We start from the raw sequence: 20,102 nt of genomic DNA on the forward strand, positions 1-20,102 counted from the left end.
AACCCTTTTTCAGCCTGAGGACCACATGCCAGTGGTGGGTGGGGTTATAAAGGTAAAGGTAAATGGAGCAGCAGATGCAAATTTTACCTTTGCACAGTAGCCTAGTACAATATTGACACACCCCTTTATCCTCTATTCAGAAAAGCGAGAGACATTAGAGTTTGAGATACAGCCCAGCCAGGCAAAACCATTTGTAGAGCAAAGAGGTGTGGCTTGGTGACGGTGCTGAAGGCCGCTACTTTGAATAATGCAGAATAGCTTAGCTCAGAAAACATGGTGGCTATAGTCTCACTATAACAGACTTCCAGGGAAGGATTTGCAGGACAGAGAGATCTAGCTTTCGAATGTGTCTCCATGATCTTTCATTGCAGATGTGTGGCTCTGCCAATCATCGGCCAGAGGTGATGGGGCAGGTAAGCACGTAGCTTGGCTAGTTTCCTGCTTACCTACCATTATAGTTAGGATGCCATCCAACTAACCAGTTATTCTTGTGCAATGGTTTTTAGTTGTGCGTTTAACTTTCCTGCCCTCTCCTCTCCCTTTAGGAGACATGTTGGGAGTGCTGAGGGCACAGAAGTTAACATTGCGCAGCTAAAAGTCATTGCACTAGTATAACTCTGTAATTGGATACTGCCCTGTGTCTGTATCTCAGTCTAAAAACAAGCTAGCGTTCTCTTCTCTTTTTCTTTCCCATCAACTCTGGCTTCATGTAACAGCCTAACAGAAACCATTGAGGGGCTACAGAACCAAGTCGATGACCTACAAAAGCAGGTGGAAGAGTTGCAGAGTTTAGATCAGCTGCGCATCCGCCGGGAGAAGAGAGAGAGGCGCCGAACCATCCATACATTCCCTTGCCTCAAGGAGCTATGCTCTAGTCCCAGGTAATCTGCAGCTGGAGGGGCGGTGCTTTGCGGACAGACAAGGGAGAACAGAGTTAGGACAGCCATTCCTTTGCAGGGGAAAGCTGTCTCGGGCAGTATGGAACGTTCCAAGGCTGCAGCAACATTTTTCATTCAGGGACCCATGCGCATTGCTAATGGCAGAAAACAGATGGAGGAAAGTTTAATTTTATAGAATAGACTCGGCTGGCGGGTGGTGGGAGAACAAACATTTACAAAGTGTGTTAAAATAATAATAATAAAATTTGCTTTTTTTTTGCCAGTTAAGCAGTTTCAGATACTCTAAAAAAAATCCTAAAACCAAAGGGCACGCATACCAGTCTCATTTCCATCTCCCTCTATTGCTGTCTGGTACACAGTTTGAGCAAATTCATATGTAGAATAGCATTATGAATTCCAGAGTGGAGAGAGAACAGGTTTTAGAAAAAGAGGGGAATATTCAGTAATGTCAGAATCCCCATTCTTGGAAAAGGAAGGAAGGAAGAAAAAGAAGCAGCGTATTATCAGAACATCTTCTGTGATTATTTTTGTTCTCAGAATGATAACTTTAATAGTGTTATCACAATAGGACAGTTCTTTCTCACCCCTTTTTTGAAGCGAAGGACTGTGTGCCCTTGCTATGCGTATCTAGTATATAGGTAATTTAATTGTATACCAATAGTACCTCACTGTGTAGAACCAGTGAGCTTGCCAGAGACAGAAGTCGTTCTAGGTACGCATGTCACTTAAAAAACAGTGTGCAAGAGACTGTGCACTTGTATCCCCCCCTAAATGGCACACCTGTCAATGAAGATTCATAAATATTTGCCTGAAAACAAGGGGCTCTGCACTTTAGAAGCAGACTGACCTCATTTTCAGATGTTCCTTGCCAGTGCTAAGCTCAGCGAAAACCAGTTCTGCAGTCTACTCATCCCTTTGGCCTGCCAGGAATTTCACTGGCATAGTCTCCATGTGGGTTGCAGGGGCACCGTCTCAGCTTCTCCCATACCTGGCAGCTCTTCCACCTGCAATTCCACCCCTGTACTAGAATAACAAAAGTTCCCAGTGTAGGCTCCTCCCCAAGAGGAGCCTGATAGTCAGAGAGCTCATTTATCACCCACTCCAACTGCAATTCTTCCCTCACCTTCTGAAGACGTTCCTTTGGTGCAGGGATCGGCAACCTAAGGCCCATGGGCTACAAGCAGCCCACGGGGGTTGTTTAACTGGCCCATAAGCTGCCCCCAAACTGAGCTACCTGCTCAGCGAGTCCCCGTGCGCTGCACTAAACCGGCACGGTGCGGGGACTTGCTTTCATGGCACCAGAAATTGTGGGTGGGCCTGATCCAGCCCACAGAGGGATCTCCGCTGGAGTGAACTGGTCCAGGCAAGGTAAACCTTGCCGACCCCTGCTTTGGTGTGTTTGCTTGTTCCAGCAGGAGCCGTCTAAACCAGCAACATGCTTTATTGCAAACACAATCTGCTGAAAACCAGCAAGTGGAATTTCTGCTGCTGTGATGAAAGGAATATGCTATTAGGCCATAAGCTAACCCTAGGCAAAATCTGTTCAGTGCCTTTATGGATGCTTCCCCCACAATACCCCTGTGGTACTTTACCCAGAGTGCTGTAGGACTGTGTGTGTTGCCTTAATAAAACCTGCATTTGGGTTTTTGTAGGTCACATTCACTCTGGGCCACTAAGAAGAATTTTCAGTACCTCTCCCAGCCATTGGTTCCAACCTAGAATGGAATGGGTCATGGGGTGGGGGGAGGAGATGGTATGGCTCCTCCCACCCCACCCCACTTCCATCTGTTTCAGCTAATGAATCTGCTTCAGGCATCTTAATGGGGGGAGAGAATTATATATGCTGACAGAGATAAGCCAGTGTTTTCCATATTATAAAATGATTCAGGGAGATGTTATCCCACTGGGATCATATTTATAACCATCCTCCCTCTCACTCTGGACAGCTAGCTTCAGAACTAGCTAGCTGTTTAGAGACTTGGAGGCAAACTTTCAGAGGTGAGCTGCCTTAACCCATGGTAATCCATGAATTTTTATTTTTTTCTTTCTACAATCTCTGGTCAAATAAGTTTGTTTAGTGCTTTGGGCAGTAACCTGGAAAATCAAAACAGGATCCCAAAACTGTGTCTGGCATAGAATAGAACCATAAGACGGCAGACACCGCATCCAACCCCCTTCGGTGCAAGAATTAGCTAACCCTTTCCTGTAAACGTTGCAATGCTTATAATAAGCAACATAGAGCACAACACGTTTGGTTTTTTTTATTCATCATCAAAATTCGCCTTAAAATCCATTATTCCCTTGAAGCCTATAGACTGTCTGTCTTCTTCCTTAGGAAACTAATCTTAAGTACATGTAGCTTTCATTTGCTCACACTCATCCCTTCTTCCCTTTTCCTCCCTCCCTTCATTGTCTTGCCTGCAGATCTACAGCTGGGGGCCCTTTTTTGCTTATATTACTCTTAAGAACACCATTCATAGAGGTGTCACTATAAGAACAATCATGAGCGTATAGTATGCTTATGAAGTCCTTTGAAAAGAACAGTGCAAAAGAACTTTAGGTCAGTTAAGCAGAACCGTACTTGGTTGGTGACTAGGGTTCAGTATGAAACTCAGGAAAGATAAGCAGAGTCCAGACACCAAGTAGGGGAAGCATATGTTTGCCCGTTCCCCCGTGGAAGAATTACTCCTGGCACATATTAAAATAGCACATCTCAATAAGAGTTCACATATATGTTGCCATTTGGGGTGTGAGACATAGGATCCTGTTGTTGCACTGAGGTAACTTCTCTGTTAACCTTTGCTAGACTTATGGTACCCACCCTAGGAATCTATGATGATTAGTTTGCTAATGGCTGTTGTTTTTTTGAATATCAGATATGAAGATGCATTCCAGATTCATAGCTCTTCAATGGAGTTCAGTCAGATGCCCTTGGAACGAGAGAATGAGCGGCTGCAAGCAATGGTGAATTCCCTCAGGTCCCAAGTCAACCAGGAGAAACAGCGGAAGGAGAGGGTGGAGAGAGAGTACACGTCCGTCATCCAGGAGTACTCAGATCTTGAGCAGAGGGTGTGTGAGATGGAGAACTGCAAGCTGCGCATTAAAGAGCTGGAAGGAGAGTTACTGGAACTCCAGCAGATGAAGCAAGTTAAGAAGTATCTCCTCAGTAGAGAGGACAACCTGTCAGAAGCACTTCTGGAGCCATTGAACAATGCCCCAGAAGCTGACTACATCGACCTAACTGAGGAAGATGGAGGTAGAAACCATGAATCGTCCATGACAGCCTCCCCAAACCACCCTGTACGGAAAAGCTGTAGCGACACGGCCCTGAATGCCATTGTGACCAAGGATGCTGTGAGCCGCCATGAAGGCAACTACACGCTGCATGCCAATAATGTACGCAAGAGGGGGATGTCAATCCTGAGGGAGGTGGATGAGCAGTACCATGCCCTGCTGGAAAAGTATGAGGAGCTCCTCAGCAAGTGCCGGCAGCACAAAGACAGCGTGCGCCATGCCGGTGTCCAAACCTCCCGCCCTATCTCTCGCGACAGCTCCTTTAGAGACTTCCGGGGAGAGGGTTATGAGCTGGACGAGCTCAAGACAATGGAGAAGAGCCTTAGCAAACACGTGGAGGCTGTAGACAAGCGGCTAGAGCAGAGCCAGCCAGAGTACAAAGCCCTGTTCAAAGAGATCTTCTCCCGAATCCAGAAGACAAAAGCAGACATCAACGCCACCAAGGTGAAAAAGAAGACCACAAAGTGAATCCCGCTGCTTTGGCGTCACTGCATTTGCCACAAGCAAATTCAGCATCGAGCTCTTCACTTCGGCACCAGGGAGCATTGTACGGCCTCCTGCCTCCCAAGTCCTAGGAGCTTCTCACGTTGATGTCTTCTTGCACAAAAAGGGAACCTCTTGGAGTGTTTCAGGAGTGGGAAGAGCCCACCTCACATTCTTCGAAGTCAGTGCTCCAAGCTGCCTGGGTCCCTGGATGTGCTGCAAAAAGCTCTATGTCATAGTTGTAGTTGGTACCCAAGATTTTCCAAGGAAACCCTTCGCATCGCTGCAGCAGCCAGAAACCACAAACAGGAAATTAAACGAACTAGCCACAGTCTCACCTTCTCCCGCGACCAGTTGGATTTGCTTTCCTTCAAGCAACACAGCAACAAGCTTGGATTTCTTATAATGCCCTGGAATACCCAGAACGTAATAATTTAAAACATCAGTTTCCAGAGACAGCTTCCATACACACACTTTTTCTTCAGTTTCCTTTCCCCCTTCTTCTTCCCATGAAGAACCCACAGATGCATCGGCAAGACTTTTTACTGGACTTCTCTCTTTCCGGAAGGGGAGCATGTTCTTCCTGTTTAAGCCATCCTCTTATTGGTCAGGTTTTTCAATTTTTACAATGCAAGCTCATTGCAACTGGAAAAACTTGAAAAAAGATTGCTGTTATGTCTTCATCAAGCATACCTAATTGTTCCACTCATATAAGATAGGACAGAGTGAGCTTAGGTTTACACCTCCTCCAGTATTTTTATTTTAGGAAGTTAGTTGTCATCACTTCGCTCATTTAACCTGGGCTTTCCAAGAAGCCGAACAAGAAGTGCTATTACTGGCTTGGAGAGACACCCTCGTCTTCATTTGGGTGTTGCGTTTCCCATGCCTTGCCGTTCAAGTGGTTTTTCCTAATTGTCTTTTGTGGCTGGCTCCTAAGACATGATTTGCATGGGCTTGCAAAAACTGAATAGTGATGACTCATGTTAAGTAGGAGTAAATTCAGCAAAACACCCAAGTTCAGTTGTCATCACTAATAATGTTGTTTATCACACTATTCCACACAGTCACTTGTTAGTTAACGCTTCCGTTGCCAAGCTGCCTTTTCCAAAGGCTCTCTCTACTCCATTTATACATTCAGCCTCGCCTACATATACCACACATTTACACACAAAAGGCCTCTTCAGTCTCAGGAATAGTCAGTATCCATTTCACAGAAATACAGAATTGGGATTCTTTAGTCACATGCTAATAAGTGATGGTTAGGGTCACATGCATATATGAAAATAAGCAGTATTATATTTCACTAAGTTTAGGGTACACATGCCAGAGTTCTCACTTGTGAGGGGACAATAGTAGCAATGATTATTAACTTACCAAGCAGTATTATACTTGAAGAAATTTTGGACCAGTTTCTTGTTTAGTTGTACCTGAATAAGACCCAAAGTCTGTGATGTTTCTTTGAAATCATGCTAGTGTTAAATGAGTCTGCCTTTTCATTATTTCCAGCTTATTCCTTCATGTCCTCTCACTTTTCAGCACTGTTTCTTCTTTGACTGCGATTCTCAAATCGCACACTTTGCAGTATTAACAGGCCCGAGCCAAGTGACTTGAGGACCATGGCTCCTTACAGTTGGCTGCCAACATTTCTGCTTCTTGCCATGCTTTTACATTTCATGTTGGTAGACCTGGTTTTGACCTGAAGCCGATTTTGTGAACTAAGTAAATACAGGGTAAGAAGGCAGATGTGTGGAAAGTCAATGGTTAAGTCAAACAGAGTGAGATTTCTACTCCTCTGCCATCAGATTGTCATCTTGTTATGTGTTTGCTAGATTCTTGCCATGGGGGTCCTTGTGTTCAGCCAATTGAAGTCACTTTTGTAATGTGTGAAAGTATTTTTGAGCAAGCCTGCCCAGGGGCTCTTCTTTCTGGAAAGATTCTTCCTCTACTACTTAATGCCAAAACTTCTTTTGTACCCTTGATGTGGCCCAGCTTTTGAAGTATTAGGAGCCATAGACATGATTGTGGCTGCCACTCTGGTAACCATAATGACAAACCTTCATGCCTTACAGTTGAAAAATCAAGTTGTATGGGGGGTAAAATAACAAAGGAAGTTGGTTTTTTCAAGAGCATTTACCTTGCTCTGTGTGGCTGCCATCATGGCTGCTGATGTTTTGATTAACTTTCCTTTACTATCTTTCTACTAAGGGACTTTTGAACGGATGTTTGTTCTCAAGTCATCTGTTTGTTGCATCAGTATTTGGGGTGGGAGGGGGCCATTGCAATCATTCTTGGTTTTGAACACCGTTAATGTGCAAACCAGCATCCCAGTTTAAGTGTAGTATACTTAAAATTAATATATTTAAAAATGCTTTATTCTCTTCTTAAATAAAAAAAGAAACACCAGTATTCTGAACACGGAAATTTCTTGTGTTTATTTCTTTGCATTCCAGAAATAGGCTTGCTGCTTTGAATTCTCAGCATCATTTAGGTCAAGAAAATGCTTTAGGCATGATAAAAAGTGGAGGGTAACCACCAGAATGGATGTGCTGCTTCTCTTTATTTATTACATAACAGATAGTTCCTGTTTTTGTGGGATGAGGACTCACTCTGTTATTAAAAAGCACCCCTTTACACACGTCAACATTCTGAACGCTCCAGTAGCTTGAAACATTTTCTTCCATGCTTGCAAATGTCAGCTTTGATTTCTTGAACACACTTCAGAGTAATTACTCATGCAAGCAATGAGATATTAACACTTGCCTCAACAAAGGGACAGCTGCATCGCATTGTCAGTCAGTTCAGCAAAATGCTGAGAGCATAATTTCTTTGACCAAAAATAATACTGGCTGTATTGTGTACAAAAAAAATCTAGTGAACTTGTCTTTCCACTAAAAAACAGAATCTGCTTCCTACTTCTATAGCGTATATGCATCTTAAAGCTCCCTGGCATGCTGTTCATCAGCTGGATCCTCGTTGTTGTGGAAACCTTTTATACAGCCTGGGGTGTAAATAGCAGACGGGGCCAGAGGCACAATGGATGGGACTCTTAACTTTGTACAGTAAGCTACATTCCAGACACACAAATCAGAGGATTCTACACACACAAACACCACTTAGGCAGCTGAGGTGTTATCACAGGACAGTTTCCAGCCAGCCAGAAGCACTTGCATGGAGCAAGCAGGTGAGCGGCATCGCTTGGGAGAGAGGATGTGGCTTTGGGAGAGTCAGAGAGCTAGAAAGCTGCATTTCGTCCCCAGGCCTGAGGTTCCTTACAGCTGCTCAACATGAGATGAAAACTTGACACCGGTTGAACTAAAGTGATGGGCAATCCTGCTCTAGGTTAGATTTAATTTGGACTCACTGAGTTAATAAACTGCTTGTTTGTTTCATATTTAGCTTGTTATTAAAGAGCTTGGTTTCTTCCAGATGGCCTCTGCTATGTGTCATCAGTTATATAACCTGCAAGCTCTGGAGACCCCCTTGCCAAGCACCACAGATGTGGCTCTTGCACAAGCCAAAGAGATGGCTACCAAACTGGGGAAGCAACACCAACAGGAAAAGAGAGGCACTCTGGGTACATGGGGAAAGGTTTATTTCTGGCCAAATGCACTTCAGAGCTTGTTTATGCACTTGCTGTGAACAGCTCTATTCAAAGCTTGCCCTCGGAAAGATTATTCCAAAACGTATACTGCCTCGAATAAATCACCAGGAGTTCCTTCCTGTCTTTTTTCTTCCTCCAAGTGGTATGGATTACCAAATCTATGCCAAACAGGCTACGAGAAGGCTAGAAGCCTGTTTTTGGCCCTGATGTATGCTGACCATATCTAGGGTCTACAGCAGTTCAGGGGGCCTAGCCCCCAGTTCAGGGGCCTGCTGTGTCCCCCAAAGACTTAACTAATTTTGAGAGCAGTTGTGGAAAAATAAAATACACAGCGCTCTGGTGGCCAGAGTGAATGCAGTCCTCCTCAGGCCCAAAATATTAGCCAATTTAGAGATTTTGAAATTTCAGTTTCATAATCTGGCAATGCCATACTGCCACCAAATTCCAGGTTGTTCAGGGGGAAATTGTCAGGAACCCTAAGTGGGATTAAACCAGCACCATCATACATTAGTATGAATGCAAATGGTTCAGCCTTCAGCAGATAATCAAGAGCCATGATCACAGTTTTTCAGCCTAAAGGCCTTCAGATTGGGGAAAGGGGCAAGCTTCTAAAAAACACAAGCAAACCTCAATGGGCCACATTTTTGCATCTTTGCTGCCAAGCTCCTTCCACCCCAATTACCATGCTCTCCAGGTTGTGTCCCTAAGCAACTCACCACTATCCTCTGTCTCATTTGCTAGATCAACATTTCAAAGCCACGAGGGAATTTTGAAAAACTTGCGGTCTTTTCTCCAAACTGCAACAGAGATTAAATACTGTCAAATACAAGATACCGTACTTCATTATGTCTGTTGGTTCTGGCAAATGCTGTGAATAAGAGCAGGAGGTTGGACTAGACAACCCTTGTGGTCCCTTCCAACTCTACAAAGAGAACTAATGAATTTATATCTAGTAACTTGGCTCCATTATATGAGATCCTGTCCACTGACCTCCTGGAGCCTAACCATTTACCACAAGGCAAAAGCACCAAATTTCAAAAAATCAAATTTGATTATTTTGTCCCCCTCCAAATTTTCCTTTGACGAAGCATTTCCTCTGACCTATAGCTGAACATGAACATTTGCTCTGTTGTGAACCAGCAGCATTACTTCCGGTGTATAATGAGACTTGTTCCTTGGGTTATCCAAGACTGAAAACTTGACCCCTCAGGCAACTGAAACCATGCATGTAGTTTCCATCGGTTAATGTATTTTACAGCCCAATCTTATGTTTACTCAGAAGTCAATCCCTCCGAGTTCAATTAAGCTTGCTCCTAAATAGGGAGATCTGCTATTCTTTAATTGGAATCTGTTATGTACTGAGTTGAATAGGATCCAAAATGCAGCAGTCTGATTGGTCCTAGAACAATGCAGCAGTATGATAGGTCCACAGGAGCCACCCAATCCAGCTCCAGGTGGAAGTGAATCCACAGCCTGATTGGCCTACAGGAGAATCCCGGAATTAGCCAATCACATGCAGCCCATTGTGTAAATAATGTATATAAAGCAGATATCATGGGGGAACTTCCATTCCTCCTCACCACTATGAGCTGAATAAAGAGCATGAAATCCACTCTCAACTCTGAGTATATTTCACTGGCAACGAAGGTGGGATCCCGCTGAGCTGACCACCACACATAGCACTGCCACCTGCCGCACCGCTGCCTTGCACCGTGTATCCAGGCTTCAGCTCCGGGACCCAATGGCAAAAGACAGCAGCTTCTTGCCGATCAAACCAGCATCAGGAGACTGGGAAGCATACGCCTCCCATTTCACCTTCCTCCTAGAAGCCAAAGGGGCCACCAACGACGCCAAGAATAGGGTGATATTCTTCTGGATTTCAGAATCAAACTCCATTGAACACAGTGGGACTTGACTTTCAAGCAAATACTTGGGCACAATGGCTTGCATGCCTCCAACTTTGAAATTTCACAGGAATGCTTGGAAACATTATAGGGATTCCCTGCAAATAGCTGATGCACTCAAAACGAAAACAGAAGCACATTTTGGCCCAGTACTTTTAATTATGAGGACAATGCTACAATTCTGAGCAGAATCCAGTGATTTACTTAGTTATTTTTAAAATAAAAAGTGCTATTTGCTCCATTTATACCTAATAATAGGAGTTCCTCCAGGCTGCTAACAAAGCAAATATAAAATAGATTAAAATGTAACATTCATATAAAACCAGTGTTTTTTTTCAGGGGGGATGCAGGGATACCCTGCATACCCCTAAACATTTTGTGAATCTTTGTACTTTTGTCCATTTTTGTCCCCAATTTGAAATATAAAATGGTGATTTTCTTGAGTCAAAATGAGAGTACCTCTAAACATTTTTTAAGGGAAAAAGCACTGTATAAAACAATTAAAACTAAAACAGATTCGTTTTAGAAACTGAAATGCAATTTAAATCTAAGAAGCTCAGACTGTGGAAGATAAAAGTGTTCAGAAGTGGACAGCCTATATCAACAGCAGCGCAGGCACAGCGTATCTCCTCCTCCCCAGATTTCGGAATCGCATATGCGCGCTTATGCAAGAGGCAGAGGGGAAAGGTGAGGAGGAGAACCGCGTTTCTCCGGAACGGCAAGTGACCGAGTGCCTTTTGTAGCCGGACTTTTTAGAGCAGCACTCAGCCCAGCACAAGATGGCGGCGTGCGCGCTGCGCTGCCTCTGGCGATGGCCGGCGCTGAAGCTCCTCTCCGCAGAAGCGGCTCGGGACTTCCCGCGCCGAGCCATCGCCTCCGCTCGCCCAGACTCCGGTTCTGAATTCCGGAGCGAATACAGCTTGGACAAACTCTACCCCTCGCAGCAAAAAGGAGCCGACGCAAAAAAGGTTAGGAATCCGGATTAGAGGCGATTGCTGGTCGGAGCACCTAGATCTATTTAAAAAGCAGAGTAGCGCCTTCCGTGGATTTCCGTTTGCATAGTTCTACGCCTCTCCCTCACCGCCGGTCTGCGGGCGGAAGTTGCGTTGCCCCATGTAAATGGATAGGCCTAAGAATAGGAACTGGGGAAACGCAGGTTCGAATCCCAGCTGCGCTTATTAACTTCACTGGGTGGCCTTGGGCTTGTCGTTGTCTCTTACCCCGGCCTACCTCACGGAGATGTTGGGAGGATAAAATAGAGCTGCCTCTTGATATAGACAGATGTAATAAATAAAATAACATATTTTCTCTGAGGGGATAGCCATAGCTGTCAACTTTTCCCTTTTCTTGCGAGGAATCCTATTCGGAATAAGGGAATTTCCCTTAAAAAAAAGGGAAACGTTGACAGCTATGGGGATATGTGAACAAATGCGAGCAGCAAAGATAAACAATTCTTGCTTTTTGTTTATATATTCATATATTCTCTATATCTCAGTTTCCCTCCCTTATGACACCCAAAGCAGTGTATGTTCTGTTCCCAAGCAGCCTCCTATCCAGCCACTGACCAGAACCCAGTCCTGCTTAGTTTGAGTAAGGTGATGGTTCTGCAAGCTGTTATATTGTACTACCCTTTTGCCTCTAACTCTGCCTTTACTTAATCTTAAAGATTATCTAATTCAACTTCCTGCCAATGTAGGAAATTCACTCCTACCATTTGCCTAATAATAACAATAATTATTTATTTATACCCCTCCCATCTGGCTGGGTTTCCCCAGCCACTCTGGGCGCCTCCCAACAGAATAATCATAATCAAGCGATAAAACATCAAACATTAAAAACTTCCCTAAACAGGGCTGCCTTCAGATGTTTTCTAAAAGTCAGATAGTTGTTTATTTCCTTGACATTTGATGGGAGGGTGTTCCACAGGGCAGGTGCTACTACCAAGAAGGCTCTCTGCCTCGTTCCCTGTAGCTTCACTTCTCACAGTGAGGGAACCAGCGATAGGTAGCTATCCAGTATGTTTTATCTGGAGAATGGCAATGAGATGTTGAGACAATTCAAGGGTGGTGATTTCTTTTTCAGACTCAGTTGTACAATGATTCTGCATGTTGAAGTCCTCATGAGTTGCCCCTCCCCTTTTTTCTTGAAGGTTCAGATGTGATAAACTAGTATTGTGAATGACTTGACAATAGTGGATACAACTTACTGCTCCTGGTTGAATAAAGGGTTTTCAGAATCTGATGAACCACACTTAGTTCAAGAAGTCCTCTGATTGTGAGCTTTGCTGAACTGAAAAATGGTCACAAGAGTCTGGTCTAAGACGTTAAAGCTGAGGAAACAAAATAATTTGAGTGCCTAAAAATCTATATTGTACAAAGAAAAGCTAAAAATTGATAGACCCTGCCCATGGCCTTTAATATATATATATATTGCTGTAGTTGCATATTTTTTCATTTTCTGCTTATACACTAATTGTACTATGGAAATTTTTACAGTAGTATTAGTTGCAGTTGCTTAACAATATGTATCTCTGTGTTAACAGGATTTGGCAAACCAGACTGTTCCCGACATACCTGTAGGTGAGTCCAGAACCTTAGACAAGTGACGTCTCTTTCTCTCAAATGATTTCCCCAGGCATTCATTTTATTTGCCTGTAACAGTGTAATCCTATGGAGGCTTGCTTGGAAGTAAGTACTATGGCTATATTTCTGATTTAAACAGGCCTATAGGCTTGTGCTGTAAATCAGTTAAACTTTTATTTAGTGGAGGATTGGGTACTGGCACAGAACTGCAAAGAACAGGTGGGCCAATCATTAACAAAACAATGCCTTATAGTGCTTGTGTTGCTAGTGGAGGCCACATGCCAGTGGTGGGTGAGGCCAGAGGCAAAAGTGAACAGAGCAAGCCATGTGCCTTCTTTGTACAGTAAGTTTCTTTCTACACACAGTCACACATCACCCCCTGTTTTCCATCCAGGCAGGCAAGAGGCATTATCAGAGTTCCAGGACATATTATAGCAAGGCAAAGACACTCAAGGAGAGTGTGAAACATGGTCTGCAGAGGGGATGTAGCTTGGGGAGAGTCCCAAGGACCACATAAAGAGACACATTTGGCCCCTGGGGCTCAGGATCTAGCCCCATGCTAAGCCAAACCTCAGGAGTAATGTGTCTGCAGTATTTTCACGTGCACCAGTACACTTGCTTGTTCATTCTAAGTTCTAGTTCAGCTTAATGTCATACGTAACTCAGGATGCTATCTTAATTTTACATTTGATAAAGCAGTAATTAATTCTATGTGGCTTGTATGCTACCTTAAATATATATATACTTCAAGCATTGTTTTTATTATATATCCTAAAAACAATGCCCATAGTCCCATGTAGTCTTATTGGGAAGTAAATCCCGTTGGTGGAAAATGCTTTCGCTGAGGCTGCCACAGCAATTCATTACCTGCTTATTTCACCAGATGGAGAATAACTACTTAAGGACAATCAGAATGCTCCTACAGGAGCGTTACAGGAGTGTTTATTGGAGTTACCTTCATACTTCACCTCTATTCCAAGTGTGACCTTCCAGATCAGTATATCCTTTCCTATGCAATTTCACCCTTTCTTCTTCTTCTTCCATATACATCAACAAAACCATGACTGTATCTTTTCAATATTTCTCTTTGCAATCTTTTCCAGATCGTTTGTCCATATCGTATTGCCGAAGTAGTGGCCCAGGAGGCCAGAATGTTAATAAAGGTACGAAAAACAACGGAGCAGATTTAAATAGATACTTGCCCTGGGCATGTATACTTGGGAGTGAGCTCCCTTTGGAGGAAACATGAGTAGAATCAAGCTGTGGATTTTTCTGTTAACCAGTGGTGCTATTATATGTGTAAAGTTAACGTTTGTACATCTAAATCTGAGGACTCATTAGCCTTATGAATTTGACAAGTACTGAAAGATCAGTGCTTCTTTTTAACTGTCAGGTGGTAGCTCACGAGTAACCAGGCAGGAGTAACCGACCTGTCTTTGGCAGGTTTTTATTTGTGAAAACTATTTACAGTGCAGGACCAGAAAGTTCATGTCCGTCTCAATCACTTGCAGATTCCGGGAGTGGCCCCTTCCGGTTTCCCCTCCAGCATAAGAACTTAAGACACCCCAAATCTCCGCCTTCCCTCCTTGCGTTTCACACCTCTACGTAAACTGGGCGATGGAAACGGTGTGCCTGTTTCCTGGCTGGCCGGGCTAGGTGAGGCGCTTGGGCTCTCAGTAGCATCTTTGAGCCCTTCCCTCTCTCGGCTTTCCCATTCCGCCTCTGCTCCACTGGAGGTGTGGCTTTCCCCCTCGTTGGACGAGGAGCTGCTTCTCAGGAGCGCGGGCAGCTCCCTGTATTCCCATGCCTCCCTCCCCTGTCCCGATGGCAGCTCCCTGACATTAACATTAACTAGTTTCTCTTTTCTTCATTTTTTTTTTTTTTTAAAGATCAGAGTTAATATTCAGTGCTGTAATAGGAACGCCCTCTCCTGTCCTCTGCAAGTCCCTGTGTCCCCCCCCCCATCTGCTCCAGAGGATCCTCCAACCCTTTGGAGGAGATTTTGGGACATGTGTTTGATAGATAAAACTCCTATGACTTTAAAATGGTTCTTTTGAGTTGTTTACAAGGAAACATTGTTTAAAAGGGGGAAAATGCTCCTGAGGGAGGACTTTGCCGGCCAAAATGCATTAGGCATTAATAAAAAGTATTACTTTTTGGCTTTTTTGAGATTGAGTCTGCTTTTTTGCCGTGTCTCTTGGAATGCCAAGAATTCTTCTGAAAATGCAGGACCCTTCAAAGTTAGATGGTGGGGGTGACATTTTGCATGGCAGCAAAATCACCCGGTGGGGTATGTGTGACATCATTGAATTGAAATCTGAACCTGCACCCTTTGGGTAGGATGTGTAGTTCTCCATGTGCCCCTAGGAATAGTCATGTATTTCTTTGTTTCACTCGCAGTAAATACGAAGGCAGAAGTCCGGTTCCATTTGGCAACAGCAGATTGGATCTCGGAAGATGTGCGACAGAAAATGGCCACAATGGTAATTCTTAGCATTTATCTTTCTTTTCCTAGGTACTTCCCAAGCTATTTAGCCCAGCAGGATAGTTTGATCTTGGTGTATTAGTTTATTGAAGCAGCACACAAGGAAATTAGGGTGTTCTAAGAAGCCATTTAGGCAATATAACTCAATATTGATTACATATAAACCTATGCTAACTGTGGTTAGCATCTCATTCAAGGCACAATGCAATGCTGAAAATTCGTATGGGCTTCTTTTCCATTCCTGGGCTGAGCACACATTGGATACAGCAGCCATTTGGTCTAGGCATAACGCAAGTCTAGGACTGCTTGCCACCTTCAGCTAGTGTCTGGTGACCTGTGCAAATCTAACTTCTGCATTGAGGAAAGTAATTGCTAAGCATAAGCTAAGTTAATGGCTGGAATTTTTTTTCCTAAAGCATTTTAACACTGAAAGTGATCTATTATCCTTACCTCATTTTTCACTCTGCAGTGTGATTGCTCTATACCCAAGAACAGTGCCTGGAGGGTTTGGTTAATTGTCGCAACTCTTTATTTGTTGAAGATGTGTTACCCTATTATGGAAATCAGATCCTTTTTTTCATCAGCACTCTGGTGCTGAGTAATGTAATAGAGGAGCCTTGAAGCAGTGGAGATATTGAGGTCCACGCAACAGAACACCTCACCTAGTGGCATCAGCCAGATCCTAGTGCTTGAAAGTTTGCTTTTCTTGACATTCTGCTGGAAACTTGTTTATATTCTGCAAAAGCTCCCACAGTTACAGTAGTACTGGAGTGCCTGCTCTCAGGTTCTCCTGAGGTATCCACTTTTTACTGGGCAGCCCATATCCAAGGTGGGAATAAGCAGGATTCTAATCCACAGCTTCCTATAAGCAGTTTACTGAGACAAAGATAATTTCCCCAGCACCATTACACAGTAAATCTAAAACTTTCATTGAGGCTGCAGACCCATGTATTCCTGGGAATAAGCCCCCAGTGAACCCGGTGAGATTTAACTTCAAAGTGAACATGCATAGGATTGGGCTGTAAGGGTAACTTTCAGAAGAGATGGTCAAAAGTTGCCTCCTGTGGCAATCATGTCTGCTTCCCTCTTTTTTAAAAAACAAAACCTTATTTTTAGGCTGGTAAACTAATGAAAATGGAACGCTCCATAGTAAAAAATGTTTTCTTTCCCAGCACAAGAATAGGATCAGTAAATCTGGAGAACTGATAGTTACCTCTGAAGTAAGTCGCTACCAGATGAGGAATTTAGCAGCTTGCTTGCAAAAAATCAGAGAGATGATTATAGAAGCCACTGAGATGCCTCGAACTGAATCGAAAGAGACGGTGGAAATGATCAGAAGCAGGTATGAGTCCACTAGTCAGATAACACTTCAATCAGCATGTATCTGTAGCTGACAGCTGTTGCATTAAAAATGGCACCCTACAGTGCTCACTTAGAGCAAGGTGAAATCATCTGTAGCTATCATTAGCCAAGCAGAGCAGCTACTTGCTTCCAACTGTCAAGGGTGCGTCACAAAATCATATTAGGTAGCTTAGGCAAGGATCCAGGAGGCCCTCAGCTGACCCCTGGTTTTAACTTATCATAATAAAGAAGATAGCCTTCATTATCTTTTAGTTCTAGCTGGACAAGCTGAGATAGTTTTTGTTTCTTGACTTAGGGCAGAGCACCATGGGTCATCTCTTGTGTGTATTAGAGTGTAAGTGGACCTCTGGAATCGTAATATATACATCCGAGGTAGCATTGCTGTATTTCACTTATATAGAAAGGGCATCACTTTCAGAATGTTGCACTTGGATAAAACATAGCGGGTACCTCTTCTCTGGGAAAATATCAACTACTTCAGGCTTTTTAGAAGAAATATCCCTTGACTACTTAGGATTTTGCTTTTCTTTGAAATGTTGATTCTGCGTGACAAGAACCTGATCCAAATCATTTATGATAACAAACCGGAATCATTTCACAGACACACTTAAGTATATCATCCTCAACCTCTCTCTTTGATTTTAGGGTGGAGAAAATGAACCGTGAACGCCTCCGACAAAAAAAGATTCGCTCTTCTGTAAAACAAAGCCGGCATGTGGACTTTGACTGAACGCACCAGAGAAAAAGAGCATTCTGGAACACATCCATTGGACTCTTTCTAATATTTGGAAAAGAATAAAAAAAAAACTTGCACCATAAAATCTGTTCCTTGCAGTTTATGAAATGGGGGTGGACGTTTTCACTAAAACTAATGGAGCTTGAAGCTGAAGTCCTATGTCAACTGCCATAACATACATTTACCAAAGTAATTAATCCAACTTTTCTTGACTGTAGCACAGAACTTTCCAAACTGTGTATTTCCAAACTGTGACACGTTAGTGTGTCGGCTGCAGTGTGTAGATGCATCATGCAGTGCTGGAAAGGGGCTAGTTTAACCTCCTGATTCAGTAGTAAAACTGAAATACTGTTGTCACAAAATGATGCATGTCTAAAAAGTGTGTCACCAACATGTCAAGTTCGGAAAGCTCTGCTGTAGCGGTTAGCTTTTAAATGAACAGCTCTTCTAAGCATGAATCTTGTACATTTTTAGACTCATTTTCTGGGCAGCTGTACTGTACCATGTTTGTTTGCTATCCCTGCTTTCTCATGCAATCTGTTCTCACCCATCCTAAACCTGTTCATATTTATGTGCACATAAATATTTGAAATATTTATATCCCATTTTTCTACCTGACAACAGGCATACAAAGCAGCTGAAAATTAGTGATACTTTAAAAAGGGGAGGGGGACAGTAGTGCTTTTATGAACCCTTTGTCGCCAATGATTATGGAGTATATCCAGTTCTCTTGCCTTAGATGCTGCTACCGCTGAGGCTGGATAGCCCAAACATTGGGAGCTACCTCGTTTCCCAGGCAGCTGTATGAATTACAATGCAGCCATTTTGACATTAAATTGGATGTACGTTGTTGGAAGACTTGAGGCAGCAATGGGGCCTCACACAAGTTATGAACTAGCTGCGCCTCTCTGAAGACCCTGTTGTTTCCCTGTTCATGCTGTAGCTTTGTATGCTTCCTGCTACATATGCGAGAGAAGAGAATGCAGGGAAGTTACCGAGCAACAATTGGGTCCTCTTCTACTGTTTCTAGAACAGGGATGGGGAATCTGCAGCCTTCCTGATGTTAGTGAACTCCCATCACTTCCAACCAACAGTTCCAATGGTCAGGGATGATAGGAGTTATGGAAGAAGTGGAAATAAAGGGTAGAGAAAACATGGAATGACATAAAATCAGGAGTGGAAAGAACCTTGTCTCTTCTTGCTCGTACCCCTGATCTGGTATCTTGGGTACCAGAGTTGTTTCTTAGCCACCAAGCTGCAGCTTGCCAACTTAAATGATAGCATTTTTAGAGGTGGTTTATTTTATAATCAAGTTAGGCATTTCCTTGATGTTTTCTCTTGAATTACTTTCTGCAACTGCTTTTTTCTGAGGCAAAATTTATTTCCGTGAAAGACATCTGTTCCATACTTCTTGAAAACCATTGTTATAAATAATAGAGAATCCAGTTCCTTCTTCGTGCATTTTCTGGAAGAATCTCGACAGTACAGTACTGTACTTTGAAAAGGCCACGTGTTCCTCTTTTCTAAAGCCAATTTTTAGTTACTTCTGATTGCCACAAGAGGGCACTATGGATTTAAGGAAAAGGTTGCTTGTCACTTTGTTGCTATAAAATCACAATGCAGCATTTTTACTGTAATTCTATTTTTTTAATTAACAGTTGTCACGAGGAAGAAGCAGGCTACTTATTTAGAACATGAGAGGTAGAGGAACATTATTTTGAACACTGGGTTCACATCACTGGCTGGTTAAAAATAGGCTTTTAAAATTCTGATATGATAAAAATTCTTCTGGAATACACAATCAATATATTAATTGGGAGATGTACTGTATATAATACCTAAGACTCCAGCTGCAGTATACATTTAGAGCAATATCATACCACAGCAAACAGTCATGCCTTTCCCCCAATAATTCTGGGAACTGTAGTTAAGGATGGGACAAAATAAAAAAAAATTCTTCCAGTAGCACCTTAGAGACCAACTAAGCTTGTTATTCGTTGCTAAGCGTTGTAAGGACACCCCAGTTCCCCTTAACACAGCTACAATTCCCAGAGTTCCCCTGGGAAGAAGGACTGATTGTTAAAGCATTCCGAGAATTGTAGATGTTCTGAGAGGGGAACGGGGTCCTCATAACACTCAGCACCCTTAACAAACTACAGCAGGGGTGGTCAACCTAAGGCCCGGGGGCCGGATGCGGCCCAATCGCCTTCTCAATCTGGCCTGTGGTCTGGGAATCGGTGTGTTTTTACATGAGTAGAATGTGTCCTTTTATTTAAAATGCATATCTGGGTTATTTGTGGGGCATAAGAATTTGTTCATTTTTTCCCCTTCAAAATATAGTCTAGCCCACCACATGGTCTGAGGGATGGTGGACCAGCCCCCTGCTGAAAAAGGTTGCTGACCTCTGAACTACAGTCCCCAGGATTCCTTGGGGGAAGCCATGATTGTTTAAAGTGGCATCATAGTGTAACCTAAGGCTACAATCCTGACCCCAGTTTACCTGGGGCTAATCCCTATTGAATTCAGCAGGATTTACTTCTGAGTAAACATGCATAGGATTGCTCTGTTAGAGACCTATAGGTTGGCATCCAACTGAGTCGCACCGAAGACCCACTGAAATCAAACAAATTAGTTGTGAGCAGCCTAAGTCCATTGAGTTGCTTGGGTCTACTCTGTAGTACGTATATTGCCTCACGTAGAAATTTTGGTTCACAAGGATGAACTGCTTTAGAAATTTTGCAGCACCTTGAACTTCT

At 43.2% G+C, this 20,102-nt stretch overlaps 2 protein-coding genes across 5 annotated transcripts in view; both read left to right on the plus strand.

The window, feature by feature from the left end:
* The window catches only part of CDR2L (cerebellar degeneration related protein 2 like), a 34,833-nt gene extending 27,736 nt beyond the window's left edge, over positions 1 to 7,097 (plus strand). For all 4 annotated transcript variants that reach the window (XM_081850835.1, XM_081850836.1, XM_081850837.1 and 1 more), the window contains 2 exons: positions 717 to 881; positions 3,776 to 7,097. In XM_081850835.1, the coding sequence (XP_081706961.1) occupies positions 717 to 881; positions 3,776 to 4,661 (1,051 nt within the window). In that variant the 3' untranslated portion in view covers positions 4,662 to 7,097. The remainder of the gene's footprint in view (positions 1 to 716; positions 882 to 3,775) is intronic.
* Positions 7,098 to 10,926: 3,829 nt separating this feature from the next.
* On the plus strand, positions 10,927 to 17,431 carry MRPL58 (mitochondrial ribosomal protein L58). The gene is made up of 6 exons (XM_081850935.1): positions 10,927 to 11,149; positions 12,724 to 12,760; positions 13,867 to 13,926; positions 15,164 to 15,246; positions 16,421 to 16,590; positions 17,256 to 17,431. The coding sequence occupies exons 1-6, from the start codon at positions 10,961 to 10,963 to the stop codon at positions 17,338 to 17,340; spliced, it is 624 nt and encodes a 207-aa protein (XP_081707061.1). The 5' UTR covers positions 10,927 to 10,960; the 3' UTR covers positions 17,341 to 17,431.
* Positions 17,432 to 20,102: the final 2,671 nt, after the last annotated feature.

This window comes from Podarcis erhardii (genome assembly GCF_964252035.2).
Source record: "Podarcis erhardii genome assembly, chromosome: 2".
In the NCBI taxonomy this organism is placed as follows: domain Eukaryota; kingdom Metazoa; phylum Chordata; class Lepidosauria; order Squamata; family Lacertidae; genus Podarcis; species Podarcis erhardii.